General features: G+C 51.9%; 5 protein-coding genes across 5 annotated transcripts; 1 reads left to right on the forward strand and 4 right to left on the reverse strand.

Moving 5' to 3' along the window:
- Positions 1–69: 69 nt before the first annotated feature.
- P168DRAFT_322329 (uncharacterized protein) lies at positions 70–481 on the reverse strand (the record flags this gene model as incomplete). Its single annotated transcript, XM_024840559.1, has 2 exons — positions 70–262; positions 324–481. The coding sequence occupies 2 exons, from the start codon at positions 479–481 to the stop codon at positions 70–72; spliced, it is 351 nt and encodes a 116-aa protein (XP_024688865.1).
- A 1,296-nt stretch (positions 482–1,777) lies between these two features.
- P168DRAFT_322330 (uncharacterized protein) lies at positions 1,778–2,140 on the reverse strand (the record flags this gene model as incomplete). The annotated part of the gene is made up of 2 exons (XM_024840560.1): positions 1,778–1,875; positions 1,939–2,140. 2 exons carry the CDS (start codon positions 2,138–2,140, stop codon positions 1,778–1,780), a joined length of 300 nt encoding a protein of 99 aa, XP_024688866.1.
- Positions 2,141–4,053: 1,913 nt separating this feature from the next.
- On the forward strand, positions 4,054–6,555 carry P168DRAFT_75223 (uncharacterized protein). Its single transcript, XM_024842135.1, has 4 exons — positions 4,054–4,234; positions 4,313–4,411; positions 4,512–5,006; positions 5,065–6,555. The coding sequence occupies exons 1-4, from the start codon at positions 4,191–4,193 to the stop codon at positions 6,506–6,508; spliced, it is 2,082 nt and encodes a 693-aa protein (XP_024688867.1). The 5' UTR covers positions 4,054–4,190; the 3' UTR covers positions 6,509–6,555.
- An 806-nt stretch (positions 6,556–7,361) lies between these two features.
- P168DRAFT_276160 (uncharacterized protein) lies at positions 7,362–9,204 on the reverse strand (the record flags this gene model as incomplete). Its single annotated transcript, XM_024835539.1, has 9 exons — positions 7,362–7,744; positions 7,820–8,006; positions 8,071–8,149; positions 8,215–8,571; positions 8,623–8,722; positions 8,778–8,821; positions 8,869–8,998; positions 9,045–9,092; positions 9,149–9,204. The coding sequence occupies 9 exons, from the start codon at positions 9,202–9,204 to the stop codon at positions 7,609–7,611; spliced, it is 1,137 nt and encodes a 378-aa protein (XP_024688868.1). The 3' UTR covers positions 7,362–7,608.
- Positions 9,205–11,393: 2,189 nt separating this feature from the next.
- On the reverse strand, positions 11,394–15,678 carry P168DRAFT_244347 (ATP-binding cassette transporter YOR1; the record flags this gene model as incomplete). The annotated part of the gene is made up of 3 exons (XM_024833925.1): positions 11,394–12,740; positions 12,797–15,376; positions 15,436–15,678. 3 exons carry the CDS (start codon positions 15,676–15,678, stop codon positions 11,394–11,396), a joined length of 4,170 nt encoding a protein of 1,389 aa, XP_024688869.1.
- Positions 15,679–16,185: the final 507 nt, after the last annotated feature.

Raw genomic sequence — 16,185 nt, forward strand, 5'->3', positions numbered from 1 at the left:
GGTTTAGAACCTTCTTGCCCGAAAATTTCAACTAGCCAGCTACTGCAACCCAGAGACTCCCCTGTCTAATCAAGAAGCTGGACCGGAGCCCTCGGGTGCGTCAGAGATGCGTGGGACCTTCACTCGGCCGTATGCAGCTTTTGAGAAAACCACCGTCCCATCGGGGTACACATGGGCAGATGTGACTCTGGAATCTCCCTTCTTCAGCGTTATAGATCCGTGAAGAGGGTCATTGTTTCTATCGGTAGTGTGAGGGTCTCCCCTAGTTTTTTTGTGAGTCAATTTGGTCAATTGAGAATATCTGGGGCTAGCATCATGCATACTGCACAGTGCCCGAATCCACTTTGTCCACTAGCTGGGGGACAAGGTCCACGGCATCTTCGGCATAGTTCTTGACCCACGCCACATTCATAGTTGTTCCCCTGTCGCTCCAGTAGAGGGACTTCAATGCCCGGGCTGCTGTGGAAAATGCGCGAGACATGTCTGTTCCTGGTGAAAGGGGGTAAGCTTCGGGATCAATGTATGTGGACAATTGTTGGGTTCACCAGAAGAATAGAACAAGTACAAGATTCGTAATGAATAGGGCAGACAGAAGACAGCGAAGGCAAGAATACTTATAGCCTTCCACCACTGTCCTACATATCGGGTCATTGCGATGGCGCTCATAATCCATGTGCGAATAGCGCCTGCTTAGCGCTGGCATGGGGTGGTTCCACGAGTCAAAGCAGTGTATCTCCCAGTCGCAAACAGGATAGCTAAGTCTTCTACCAAATTAGGCGCATTGAACTAGGTCTTGGAAATCATTTCTAGGCGTGTAGCAGCCTTTAGGCAATGCTGTGCTACACCGAGGGTTTCAGTTGGCGCTCCCAGGCTGAAAGGAGCGATGGAAGAAGCAGGCACCGAAACAATCTTGAAAGCCACCAATTGTCAGTGGGTTTGACGCGCTAGCTCGGCGTCACAATACTCGAAAATTGGAGACTTTTCGCAGTATGCGCTCGTCCAAGACAAACAATTTTGTGTTGATTCATCCAAGATGTGCGACACTATAGTAGTAGTCGAGGGCCGACAACATACTAGATATATTAGCTGTGCTTACCTTTCTAATAATTGAGATTCGAAGTGTAGCCGTGGGTCGGCCTGATATCTAGAAACTATAGCATTCATAATTATTATGGAACTGGGAGTGTGTGGGTGGAAGATGTAAATATAGGAGATGCCGTCATGCACATGATGGCTGGCTTTTGTCCAGGTATACGAACCAGCAATATCACTTATACTTGCAGCTCGATAATTGGAAGTCAAAGAGCTAGACTGGGTACTTCCAGCTATCCACACCTCTTACACAACATGTCGTTCAAGGAATCTCGTTATATGTACCAGAGTTGAAGGGGCTAATCTTTCGGTAGTTATATGGCTAGAATTTCGTATTTGCAATTTGATATTCAATGATAAAGAACAGTGGCTAGCCATTGGCAGTTTCGACGGAGATAAAGCAGCTCATCTAGAGGCAATTCACACGTAAGTGGCAGTGTCCAACCCAGAGCCTAGTGTCAAAGGACTAAAACACAGAAGATGCCCTTGGGCCCACGAAGTGATCGTTGCTTCGCAGATATGACGATGCCGTGACTACTCACAACATGCCGGTATCCAAACCCCAAGGCTAGGCATCCCAGAAGTAACAGGACCATCGGTGTTGGCTTGAGGATCCCGTCTACCCATCGCACTCAACGTCCCAACGATATGCAACTCAACCGATCCAGATCCTCACAAAAGCAACCTATGCTTCGGACCACACCCCATCCAGAGAGTCATCAAAGAAGCCTGGGAAAGACGACGGCGGTGGCGACGATGGGACACTAGACTCGCACTGCATATCTGCTCCTCTCTAATCAGCCGCCGAATCATCAGATCAGACACAAATCAGTGCATGGAACTCACAACTATTGACCTCAACAAAAGCCCCCAAAACCCTATTCACCAACTTCATCACCGACCACGATTCCTCCCTCGGCAGCGTCAAGTCACAGGCGGAGAGGTCAATTTGCGTCAGGTCCAGCTGCACGTATACGATGGACGCCATCGCGAGAACGATGATCAGGGCCCCGGCGAAGACGGTGCGGGCTCCTGGCCGGGAGTCCATCTTGGTTTGGTTTGCATTGTGAGGGGATCCGCTTGGGACTGAAGGTGGAGGAGGGGAGGTTCTGGGGGTGCTGCATTCCTGGGATTGGGTGGTATGCAAGGGGTGTTGTGTTCTTTCAAAGTTGCGTAGTAGTTAATTGCAACAGTGTCATACTCGAGAGGCATGTCAAAAGTACTACAGGAGCATGTATGCTTCTACACTTCAGACCTCCGCTTATGGAAGGACACGACCTACCCCTCAGGCCTATCCAGCGTAATCAACCAAGCCGAGTCTGGTCCGTACTCACCGGCCTTATCAAGTTGCGGGGCACAATATCAAGGTATGCGGGTACTCTATCCCCTGTTTCGTAATATCTCCGGTGCACCAACAGCCGTTGAACCAACCGTTGAACCAAGCTTCAAGGCTGTTTCTATGGTCCGCAGTAATCTCAGTCAAACAGACACCTTGGGTTACATTCTTCATACCCACCGGAGCAGGTACCCGGGTATCGAGGATAGCTCATCGGAGTGGCAAATACAAATCAATAGCGTGATTTGGTCAACCACCCTCGCTTGCTCTATCCGGGTCGATTAGCCCAGGCATTGCTCAATCAATCCAAGGAAATCATGGATTACTATACGACGACGTCTTTCCGCTGAATACTAAAAGCTCATTGGACCGGAGGTATCGCATTGAGAGGGGATCATCTCCCGCTTGGGCCACAAGCTCCACGATATGAGCCGCACCTGTTCATGTGCTCGTCCCACCTTTTGAAATTGAGAGACACCGTGAAGACGCACTAGCACGTTGGGTTGTTGAAGAGGGGAAATGGGGCGGGAGAGTGGGGATAAAATCTCGTGAAATTGAGTTGGAGTATATCGCAATGTCAGATGGCGGTTTTATCCTGCAATAACAGGCGCCAAGCGCGTCCACGTGATTCTCGCCCTCTGACTGGTCCAGCGGTGGTGCAAATTTTTTCCGGACTACGACCTGCCGGACGCCACTCAGGGACGATCCCTCGGGGGGCCAGTGGCATTTATGCGAAACAACAGACTCTCACGGTCGAATGGAAAGGGGGAGAGTTGCAATTATCCTCGATATTATCAATCCACTGGCGGTAGAAATCAGCATTGTCTGGGATTGATGGCGAATCAGTTACCATACTGCTTCTCCCCTCTAAAATACCCCAAGAGTATATCTCCCACCACACATTGAGTTAAACCTTAAATGTCCAAGGTGTTTCTCCCGTATTGCGTCTTTCATGGACCCGCAACATCAACGGAAAAATGATAAGGACACGAGGGGGGTGAGAGGAGAGAGACAAGGAGGATCCGCTCCTTGTCGGCTCCACTCACTAAAGTGAGACTAGTCTTTTTCTGCCTCCCCTGGCCGCCTTTCCTCCCCGTCATCGTCGTGTCTGGTCTGTATAGGATGGCGTCGACAACCCCGCTGCTCTTTCAGTGGATCCATTTGAATCAGTGGATACCCGCTAGTACTCAATAGGTCATTGTCGCTTCCGTTTCTGCCGTTGATCTCTTCCTACGACAGCGTCACAGCAGTGACCAGGCCTCCAGGCCCTGGATCCACCCTCGGGATTGTGAGAGCTCCCAGGTCTAGTCCAGCCATGGGCTGATGCCAACCCCCCCTCTACGACTCGAGAGAGGAGCGACGGTTGGGACAATGGGATTGGATGAAATCCCTGCCACTGATCACATTGCTACTTGGCTCATTCGTCCGTTGATCGGGAGTAGGGTTGATAAGTGCTTTCCGACTGTCCATCCCAGTTACCGGAGTTGATCTTCGTGGCCAAGGGACAACGTTCGTCCCGGCCACCTATCCGATCCTCCGGAACTGCCAGTCATAGGTACGGCGAACCCCACATGATCAGAAGGGCGACTAGGGTGCTCTCTGCCCCGCCGCGCACGGCAAATCAGTTAAAGCTCGTCCATTCGCTCGCTTTGCATGCACGCTCTATGGTTCGTAAAAAGCTAGGACCTTCCCCCCACAGCCGTTGTCTTTATCTGTGGCCCTTTATTCGGTGTCAGTCAGGAAAAACCCCCAACCTAAACAGATGATCGATCAGCCGTTCAGGTACCCCACGATGTTTACCAACAGGTATGTTGGCGTGTTACAACCATGGTTCAGCATCAATGGCAGCCCCCGTCAAAGTTCCACCGTTGACTCGATGTAAAGGAGGAATGCCAAAAAGCCGGATGGCAAGCTCATCGAGAACTTTCAGACCAAGTTCTCGGATCTTGTGCGTCCGACGCCAAACCACCTTCTACCCGCTAGGTCTGATTATCCCTGTGTCTGAGACGGACACCCGGCTTATCTTTGGGTGTGCATTGTGCACCCATTGTGAGGATCGTGACTGACTGCTTTGGTCCAATAGATTCTATATGGTCGGTGGAGGAATTGGACCTACACCGAACATTTGCGTCACGCCCATCCAAGATGACACCTCACTGCCCACTGCAAAATTGAGAAGGAGAAATAGCTATGATCGCACCTTGAACAGACGGAGCATCGTGTCGAATAGCCCGGCCGGAGACTTGCTCACTCCGTCGGGGAGAATAGATACGCTTCTGGATCAGGCTTTGTTTGACCAGTTCACTAACAATACACCGCGAGCTCAGCCCGACAATACGGGCCTTGACCAATTCGGCGTGTCTAGTTCGATGCTGCAGCCTCAATATGTGGTCCCTAGCTCTCTGGATGGACCACATTCTCTCCAACATCCCATCATGCCTCTTCCCATTGATACTGCATCTCATGGGAATGTTGACGGAATTGCCCCGGGTGAGATCACTAAACATAGCTATCCAAGCTCCCACATGGTCGATGGGATGTTGGACTCCGCCAAACTTCCAGGCATGAAAAGTGAAAAGTAAGCATCCCATGAAACTACAATGATCATGCTCTCTCAACTAATCTTGCCATGATAGACTGCGGTATCGCATCAAGATGCACACACCGACAGCCATGATCAAAGATCGGAGAGAAGCCCCAGTGACGTATCTCAACAAGGGCCAAACGTACTGGCTGTCGGTTGTGGATTCAGTGCCACCGCCGCTGGGCATGCAGCCCACAAGGTACCGCACGTCGGTACGCATCACTTTTGACGAAGAAGCGCAAGTGAGCGACCCCGTGGGTTGCTGGCAACTCTGGAAAGAGGTCCGTGGGCAGAAGGAAGCCAATCAGCAGGGCCGCGGGCTACAGGCAGTGGAATTCCTCTCTCCGGAAGAGGGAACACACAGCCAGCGACAGGATCAAGTCCGGCTTGAAAACGTATCCCTCGATGGATTCTGTGTCTCATGGACGGCAAGTCCAGGAGCGACCATCCCGCAATGCAAGTTGGGTGTTCGCTTCAACTTCCTCTCGACAGACTTCACCCACTCCAAGGGCGTCAAGGGTTCCTCGGTCAGGCTGTGTGCCAAAACCGAGACGGTCCCAGCAGTAGATCCCTACCCAGAGATGTCATACTGCAAGGTAAAACTATTCCGTGACCATGGCGCTGAGCGGAAGATCTCCAGCGATGTCTGTCAAATGAAGAAGGCCATCGACAAGCTGAGAAACGAGATGGCGCTATCCGGAGCCGGCGCGGACCACCTCGGGAAGCGGAAACGGGACAGCTCGAGTGCCTCAAAGAGCGCCAGCGATGCTAAGAGAAACGAGCGGCAGCTTGCGTCAATGGAGAGCTCACTCTCTTCGACTCTGCCCGTGACCACGTTCGACCTGCTAGCTGATCAACGGGATGATCCGGACTGGTATCCCATCCTTCTACCAGAACTCGGGCACAAAACCTCCCACTCAGACCTTCGTCGCCACAGCGTCGAGAGCCTCCAACATCTTTCCAAAGCCGGTTCGCTAGACCCGAGCTCGCCCTCATCCCTGACAACCCCTCCATCCCTATCACCCACCGGCATTACTACGGAGCAGTTTCTTCCGAGAGACCTGACAAAATCCAGCAGTTTTCCCTCCCAACCCTCAGAACCAGGTACGTCACCCAACAAATCAAACACAGAGAGAGAAAGCCCAAAAGCTTCTTTTGTCCCCCCATATCTAAAACCCCCCCCAGCAGCCTGCTTCTACATCCGCTTCTACGACGAATGGAAAGTCCCCGAAAGCTACCACCGCGCTCTCTACCTCACCGAGCGAACCGTCCGCAACCTGACCACAAAGATCTGCCAAACACAAGGCATGGACCCGGAGACCGTCACCCGAGTCCTACACGTCAACCCAAGCGGGTTGCGAATCATGGTAGACGATGACGTAGTGCAGCGGATCCCGGACGGGCAGCCCATGATGGTTGAGATCATCTCGCCTTCCCCAACGTTGGAGATCTCACCGGGAGCAAAGGCGGAATTTGAGGTCATTCTTAGTTATTGATATTACATTACATATTACGTTGTTCATATGCAGGTACTAGTGTCTACAATCTTAATCTGCGGTGCAGAAACCGGGCCCATCGTAATTTCCTGAGATCGACTAAGAGCTCGGAAAATAAAATAGCACGATAACATAATAAATGAATAAAATAGAACTAAAATTCAAAATTTTCAAATAAAAGGAGAAAGGAAATAAAATAAAATAAAACCAACATGATAACCAACCCCTCCCTCCCCACCGATCAAAACCAAAGCACCCACCAAGTCACGCCCGAAAGCATGCACAAAAGCAAGAGATATATACATCCCTTACGAAACCGCCAACCAAACAAGCTAGCGTGCATCTAATCAACCCACCAAACGTCTCCTCAACGCAGCCCAAACTCCCGAGCCCGAGTCCCACCAAGATAACCAGATACAGATACAGATACAGATACGTAAAATTAGATTCAACGGGCCCCAGTCGGTACCAAACCCCAGCGGTGGGTTCCAGCCTTCCAGGGGGGTCCACCCGGATGTTTTCTCCCAAGCGCTAATCCTATCCGTAGGGGCCGGGGCCAGGGCCATGCATGGGGCCCTGCATGTGCCAGGGAGGGGGGTGGAGGAGAGTTTTCGGGAGGAGAGGGGGGAGGAAGAGGGGCGCAGCAGGTATGTACTGTATGTAGGTAGTAGGCTAGGCTAGCGAGCAAACAAACTATTGCCCGGTGGAATCCACTTCGCTATGGGGACACTAATGCATGTCGCGAATATCTGATGGCCTTGCCTTGGATGTCTATTGTCTAGGACTCTAGAGGGCGATCATGGGACTGGAGGGCTTGAAAAAAAGAAAAAAAAAAAAAAAAAAAAAATTGAATGATAATAATAATAAATCCATAAATAACTAGATAGATACAAGCGAATGGTGCTAGTTTCACTCACTCGTCTGCTTTGGTCGGGTTCAAGGGAGTAATTGATCTACATGGTGTGGGCTGGCTCAGCTGTCTGTCTGTCTCACTGATGTCCCCTCTCTACCCTCTCCACTCCCCACTCCCCCTCCCCGCTTCCTTGCTTGCTTGCTGCTCAGTGCGCACGTCAGGAACTAGTTTGTTGGAGACAGAATCGCTAGTAGCTCTCCACTCTTGAATCTCGTTGGGCGATGCTCCCTAGTGCATCGTTGTGGGTATCTGTATCTGTATCTGTCATGTTGGTGGTCTGCCCCGTGCAGGCGCCCTGGTGGAAATCCAGCACCTCGTTGTACCTGCAAGGGGTTTAGATCGGGATTCGCGGTTCCGAGGTAAGATTGGGATGCGAGGTGAGGGGGAGGCGATCTTACATCTTGAGTTTCCACTCCTCCAGGGAGATAGCTGGGTCTTCCTCGTAGGAACAGTCGATTTCCCTGCCGGCACTGGGCTCGTCTTCCGAGTCGTGGTACGTCATAACGTACGGGTGCGAGAGGGCGTCCGCGGCGGTGATTCTTTGGTACGGGTCGAATTTGACCATCTTCTCGAGGAGGTCGATCGCTGGGCAGGTAGTGTCAATTCCTGATTCAATACTCACGTGGGACGGCTAGAAAATGGCGCATACCGGTGGGGTCGACGCCTTTGAGGACGGACGAGAAAGGACGGCCTTCCTCATGTGGTAGATTGTCGATGAATCGGCGTGTCTGGAAAGCTGGAGGTTAGCGAGCGGCACTTCGCTTCCGGGTCCCGGGAGGAGAACGCCACTCACATTCGGGTTGTATACTCGCTCCATGACTTCCTTGGAAGGGTTTCCGAGCAGCTCCGTAATCAGAGAGAACTGGTGGACGTGATCCTTTCCGGGAAAGAGGGGCCGTGCCAGGTTCATCTCTGCAAGGATACATCCCGCGCTCCAGATATCGATCTCGTAGCTGTAATGCTGCCATGTCAGCATGATCTCCGGCGCTCGGTACCACCTCGTTACGACGTAGCCGGTCATGTGGTGCTCTTGCTCCCGCGCGAGCCCGAAGTCGATGATTTTCAAGTCGCAATTCTCGTTTACGAGGATGTTGCCCGGTTTGAGGTCGCGGTGGATGACGCCAGCCGAGTGGATGTACTTCAGCCCTCGCTGCGATCGTCAGACAGGATGGTAGTGTCGTCGGCTGGGGTGGGGACATACGAGGATCTGGTAGGTGAAAAACTGGATAAACTGGTTGTGTAACGGCTTCGACTGAACGAGCTGGTGTAGATCCGTCATCATGTTGTTCGTGACGAGGTATCTGGCACGGATCATCAGTATTTTGCTCACACTATCGCGAAGTAAATGCATCATACATGTCTTCAGCCGGAGATATAAAGATATCTTGCAAGCTAATGAGCTGGTCAAATGAGCATACACCCAAAAGGTTGTGGCTACGCGGCGTACATTTTCATGTCGTAGTCTACTCAACAGGTAGACTTCTCGGTACGTTCGTTTCGCGACCGCCGTACTCGAAAACGGTTTCCCAATCTTCTTGATAGCGACTAGTGTGTGGGTGATGTTGTCATACGCAGAGCTTAAGAGTTAGTCAACTTGGACGAGTCAACCCGTTTGCAACATACCAGATGACCCCAGAGACACCGACCCCCCGCGCCTTCAAATCCCGGTACCTAGTCGAGGGTAAGCACTCAATCCTATTGCAGTCGAGAATTTAATTTATTATTACCTGTCGGTAGTCTCATAACTCGTCCCTAAGACATTCGATGTTATGAAGGTAGCCATGCTTCATGGGTGTTAATGCGGGCTGTGCGCTCATATCCGCTTCAAAATCCATGGGCTCCGTCGTCTGGATCAACCAACCTCCAATCCTAAATAAAACTTTGCTTCGCACAACGCGACGTGGTAAATACGATGACATCAGACCACCCTTCCCTTCTCCGTAAGCAAGACACGTCATTCTACCCGTGCCCCTCCTTCAATGCGATTGTGGGTGAGAACGGCCAATTGGAGGTCTTGTCGCGTAGTTCCATAAAATTGAGCCGCTCTCGCACCCCTGAATATGCCAATGATATTTCAAAGCTAGCGCAGCTGTAGCCACGGGGGGATCCACCTGTCTAGACTTCTTATCCGATTGGTGAGTCCCACACGGCACAGCTTGTATTCATCGTTCAGTCTATCAACAATATCATTGGATGATTTGAGGGACCTAAAAACTTTTAAGGAAAAATAGGAGACATAAACACGGCAATTCGTACCTCCAATTCCCGTATCCCTAGGTGGAGATCATTGCGTGTAGTGTGGTGGCCCCTGCCCTCTTCCTAGTCCTATTCTCCCGTGCACAATACCATTGTCTGGGCATGCACTCATGCAGGGACTGAGATCTCGTTTGGTGGCGTTCTCATTATTAGCTCACCACCTATATGTTATTGAGAGACGTCAGTCGAGATACCAAGGTGATCATCCAGCCAACGTGGATGGGAAAGGTACAACAATCTAACATCACAAACTAATCAAACTTAAACCAGGATCGGTACCACGTTTCCGGATTTTCCAAAATGCCAATGCCCAGAGTATTAGGCGTACCAGAATTAGGAGCTATCCAAGCTACTAGCGCTGGGGTCGAGACCGTTTTGCCGAACACGATCAACGGTGATGGACCAGGTCCAGCCATGCCATGTCCACGAAAGCTAGGCTAGCTGAGTACACCGTGAGATAATTCCGTACTCGAGTGACCAGCACCACCAGCACTTCTCAACGCACTATTGATCATCAGCACTATCGATCTTTGATTTACGTACCTTAGTCGACATCAGCTTGTCATTTCAGCGCTTCCGGCCGACTGCAACCCTCCTCCACATACAAGGCCCTACAACGGCCTTTGGGGAAACCTTACAAGCAAATCCCTTGCCTTCCGCAACAAGGCTCAGACCAATGGGCGATTGCGCCTCCTACCTAGCTCGGCATGTCCTCTTTAGTACGCTCTGCATCTGGAAGTATCTCCGTTGACTGGCCCAAAAAAAGCGCACCCTCTTGTGGAGGCAGCAGCTGCTTAGCCTGTTAGGGAAAACCAGTATGTAATAGCCTGGTTAGTCATCGAGAGGTTGGTGTCGTATCTCCTCGGATCTTCTTGTCGGATGGCAGGATCGTGGACCCGCTCTTGGTCTGTGAGCGGCGATATCAGCAACCTGGTGGTTGGTGTTGAGATAGTCTAGCTTACCTCTTTAGGACATCGGTAGTAGGTGGTCCTGGTAAGAGGGTAGTGTGGAAGAGTGGGACGAGCAGGTGGCAAGCATGTCAGTTGACTTGCGGAGATTTCTCACAGCCTGTATTGTAGATCTTGCAACTTTGCGCCACTATTCGCTGCTGTTTTCGTAGCTCGAAGGATCATGGTTATCATCAATAGTTTGACCGGGTCTATGGGTCTTCCCACATAGTGCAGGGGTAACAACCATGAAGGATGTATGCAATCCATGGATGTATTGACTGGTTGTCGTAGGGTTGAAAGCAGTTGAGGGTGAGGATGCAGTCACTGGCACACGTGACTGTAACAGACTACCTACTGTGGAAGGAACGATCAAAACTAACAAAAGTATGAGGACATCTTCGTACTATGAAAAGAGGTTGCCCATTACCAGAAAAGATGGAAACACGAATAATATGGGACACGGTTTACAGGCGCTGCAAGTCACATATTGACCGATTTCAGTCACTCCACATCTACCAGTTCTGATATATATCCTAGAGATAGCTAATTCAAAGCATACAATGCATCAGTGTTCAATTACACTTAACGAGTTATTGACAGAGAAGAAGTGGTGGCTCTCTATACAATGAATGTATATATATATGTGTGTGTGTATATATATTTCCATGTATATACTCCAGTCTATTAGTATACAAAAGATCATGTAGCATAAACATCATACCGACACCCAATCGCCAATAACATCTATGAACACCCAGCTCGAGATCTATCCAGACACCTCAATATCCTCCCTCCGAATCCCGCTCCGCTCACACATGCCCCTGAAGATCCCCCCTCGATCCCACAGATTCACCGGAGAATCCAACTCCGCAATACATCCCTGATCCATAACACAGATACGGTCATAGTGGATGATAGTCCGCAGCCGGTGAGCAATACACAGCACAGTCTTGCCCCCGAACCCAGTCGTCATGGTCTCCTGCACTCGGGCGTCGGTCTCGAAGTCAACGGACGAGGTCGCCTCGTCACAGATGATGATTCTTGAGTCGCGGACGAGGGCCCGCGCGAGAGCCATCAGCTGGCGCTGTCCGAGGGAGAAGTTCAAGCCTTCTTTATCGACTGTTGTGTCGAGGTGGAGGTGATTCCGGGTTTGCCCTGGGGGTACAGATGATGTGGATGATGTAGCAGCAGAGAACGAGGCGGACGGGATGTCCTTTGGAGAGTCCTGGGCAACGAGATGGGCTTTACGCATAGCGGACCAGAGTTCGAGGTCAGTGTGTTCGTTAAAGGGGTCAAGGTTAGAGCGGATAGTGCCGTGGAAGAGGGTCGGGTCTTGCGGGATGATAGTGAGACGGGTGCGCAGGTCGTACAGGCCTACAGTGGCGATGTCAACGTCGTCGATGGAGATGTGTCCGCCTGAGAGCTCCGTCAATCGGAATAGGGCTGTCATGATGCTTGATTTGCCGGCGCCTGTGCGGCCGACTATGCCGATGCGTTCGCCGCCGCGGACGTCCATGGTTACGCCTTTGAGGATGAGGGGCAGGTTGGGGCGGTAGCGCATCTGTACGTCTGAGAAGACGATGCGGCCTTTTTCGGGCCAGTTGGCTGGGACGGGGGCTTGGTGGAGGGGTGCTTCCTGTTCTAGGTGGTTGGCGTAGTGCGCTATGCGCTCGACCGAGTTGAGCTCGTTGTCGAGGCCGGCGAACATGCGCACGCCGAAGGTCATCTGCTGTGAGATAGTGAGCATGTACGATAAGATCAGGCCCGAGACGCTGGGATCTACTGGGAAGCGGGCGGCTGCGACCAGGAGGACTATGACTAGGATCATGGTGTTGCTGACGGAGTCGAGCAGGGTGTTGAGCCAGCGCTGGTTGGCGATGGTGAGGAAGTAAGCCCCGTTCATGGAGTCAATGGCCTCGTGGAGTCTCTCCCGGAAGTGCGCTTCCTTGTGGTAGGCTTGAATGCAAGTCGATCCGATGATGCTTTCTCCGAACCGTGCGAAAACGACGGATCGGAGGACTGCCTCGTATCGTTTGGTGCCTCGCGAAGACGGCAGGAAAACGCAAATAGATGTTACAGCTACTGCGAGCAGTATTGCGGCTGCAATGGCGAACTACCACAGCACGTTAGCGGAGCGACGAGGGCGTACGGCATGTGTGATAGACTCACGTAGTAATAGAATACGATGACCATGATGATAATCCCCACTACCTGGATACCCGCAAAAAGAAACAATCGGAGAGAGTCAGCAATCTCCGTGTCCATGATCTGGACGTCTTGCGAGAAGCGATTCGTGATGCGGCCTAGGGGCGTGGTGTCGAAGAACGACACCGGGGCCCGCAGGACTCGGTACATTGCCTGCTGCAGCATCCTCCTGCTGGCAGCGGCGGCGGCCTCTTTCACCTGCACAGACTGCAGATAGAGCATGACTGACTGAAAGACGGTGAGGGCTGCGTAGATTCCCATGTATTGGCCCAAAGACAAACTTGGGAATCGGTTAGACGTCCAGAATGACAGCCAGACACCTGTCATTAGGGTCATGCCGCCAGCGAGAACCAGGAAAATGAGAGCAATGGGAAGGTTGAGGAAGGACCCCGACGCTGCGATATATGTACCCCAGACGCCCCATCCTTCGGATGCCCGCTCTTCTTGCTGCATCAGTGCAGGGGCCGGTCTTTGACTCACGTTGTCAGGGCGCGATTGTGACGGTACATTCTGACTAGGCTTGTCATCATCCGACTCACTGTCCGAGCCCTCCTGCTGGGGTGCGTTGAGCATGAGCTCCTGAAACAGACTATCAGTGCGCATGAGTTCCTCGAACGTCCCAACCGCGTGGAGGTTCCCTTCGTCCATAACAACGATTCGATCGCAGCGCGAAAGAACATGAAGCTGATGCGTAGCCAGCACGCGACACCGGTCTTTTAACAACCCGCATATAGCATTATCCATTATATGACGCCCCACATGGGCATCAACAGCAGACAGGGGATCATCCATGAGAATCAGGTCTGAATTAGAGTAAATCGCACGTGCAATGTTCAATCTCTGTTTCTGGCCCCCTGAAACAGTGATTCCTCGTTCTCCCACCTCTGTCTCATCCCCGTGGGTCAGCATGGCTAGGTCTGCGCGTAGTGCGCACGCATCTACCACTGCATTATAGCGCGCCTCGTCGTATTCATTCCCAAAGAGGATGTTGTCTCGGACAGTCGCGTTCTGTATCCAAGCATACTGCGGGCAATAGGCTCTCGTCACGCCCATGCGAACATGACCAGACGTCAATCGCATATCGCCCGCAAGGGCTCCGAGAAATGAGCTTTTCCCACTGCCCACGCCTCCTATCACGGCAATAAGTTCACCACGACCGACTGCGATGTTTACGTTATTGAGCGTAAACGGGCGAGACTGGGAGGCGTCGCTGCGATAATCACTCTCCAAACTGGAGGCCGAGTCGGCTGATGACTCTTCCGCGAACTCTTTGTCTACTGTCGCTGCCTGCTCCCACGTAAAAGATGCGTTCTCCGCCTCAATAGCCTCCTTCATCCCATAATCCCACTGGATCAGCTCCTCCCGCTCCTCCGCCAAAAAGAACTGTTCAAGCCGTATAAGAGCCGCCCAACCATCCGTCACCTTCGTCATTGCAAAATTAAAGCTCGACAACGGGTTTCGAACGGCATTGAAAATGGCAAGAGCGGCGAATATGCGGTCCGGCGAGAGATCATGACCCGTCACAGCGTACACGATGAAGACTACCATGGCAGCGTAGGACGGCGTCGACGTCATGCAGACGATAATGGCCATCTGGACCTTGAAGAATTTTTGAAGATACCGCAATTCAGTCTTCCGGCTGGCTTGCATGCGCGCGAGGAAGCTGCTTTCCCACCCGAAGAGTTTGACGAAGCGCACGTTCTGCAGGATCTCTTGCGTTAGTGAGACGCGTGCGTCTGTGATCTTGTTGATGTCCATTCGGATAGTGACGAGATGTTTGATGACGAAGGTGAGGATGCCGACTCCGACGATCAGGAGTCCGTAGCCCGGGAGTGCGCTGTAGCCTATGATGAGCACTGACATGACCAGCGCGAGGACCAAGGCGACAGGGACGACTAAGAACATGAAGAGAAAGGCGAATCCGTGGTCGACGCGCAGGGCATCGACGCCCATGAGGGTGGTAATTCGCCCGTTATCCCAGCCGGACGCCCCGGCGTCTGCATCTGTCTTTGCTGTCCTAGATTTTCCATCTCCATGTCCCACTGGTGTTTCCCCCTCTGTAGCAGTGACGGTACCAGCCTTGGCGCGAGCAGACAAAGCCATCGCCTTTGTGAATATCTTCGAAGTCATAACACCTCGTAATTGCCCGCCAACCATGGCAGCCGCGTACAGCGCACAACTCATTGATAGCGATTGTGTCGCCTGCATGCAGAATATGCCGACAGCATAGCCCATTCCCTGGCCCATGGCTGGACCTGGCGTGCCGTTGCGCTGGGATTCCACCACAGCCATACCATACGACACCAAGTGGCGGACTAGATAGGGGCCCATGATGCCCAAAACATTGCTGAGGACTTGGCACAGCAGTCCAATCCATAGTTCCTTGTTGAAGGTGGTGCATATCGCTCTTAGAAGAGGTCTGTTTCTCCCGCTGTTCAAATGCTGTTGCAGAGCGGTGTCTAGCCTCTCTGTTAGGTTCTCGACTGTTCGGTTTGGGCTGACTTTCCAGATATCCTCGAGCTCCAGTTCACGCAGGTAGCCTATCTGAACATCGCATCATCAGCTTGCGCCATCCAGAATTAGAGGGATAGTGTGTTACTCACTTTGATAAAAGGGGTAACCCACAGGAAGAAGATGCGACTCAGGAAACTAGCTCCATACTCTTTCGATGCTATCCTTTCTTGCGGCACATCCGGAATCTTCTGCAGTCGGAGCGGGTTCAGTAGCTTCCATCGAGATTTCGCCTGCGTCCCTTGGTGTTCTGGATCCTGCGCCGTCTGCGTCGACGTCAGGCGCACCGTATTGACGACGACCTTCTCCCGGTCACCCTTCGGCTTGACAGTCATGGCTGGCGTGAAATCAACGGAACCCTCTAGACGCAGTCTGCAGAGGGAGGAACTCAGAGCGGTCTAGTCTTCACAACAATTAGACTATATCAACAGTGCTAGTGACCTAGTCGAGGAAATTGTCCGACCCCATGGATTATCGACAGCCACAATGGGAGCGAATTCAAAGGGCACGATGAGCGGTCCAGATTCCGTGAGTATGGTCATGAGAATGGTCGATATCACAGTTCCACAACGGACAAAAATAGAGGCAATGAACAGCGCCACATAAGGTAATCAGTTCGCGATAGTAGCCTGGAAGCAAGGAGAGTCCATGACAAAGCAGCCAGTATCTTAGAAGATCTGCAGTTCAATATCCATTTCTACCGAGTATGAATGTCGCACGACTTCTTGAAAAGTGGATAGAACTATGGACTGACCATGCATGTTTGCGTTGCGTGCCTTACCAGCCCACGGCCCCTAGCAGTAAACATGACCACTGATATCTTCCAGATCAGTATGTTTGGG

Source organism: Aspergillus campestris (assembly GCF_002847485.1).
Source record: "Aspergillus campestris IBT 28561 chromosome Unknown P168scaffold_15, whole genome shotgun sequence".
Classification (NCBI taxonomy): domain Eukaryota; kingdom Fungi; phylum Ascomycota; class Eurotiomycetes; order Eurotiales; family Aspergillaceae; genus Aspergillus; species Aspergillus campestris.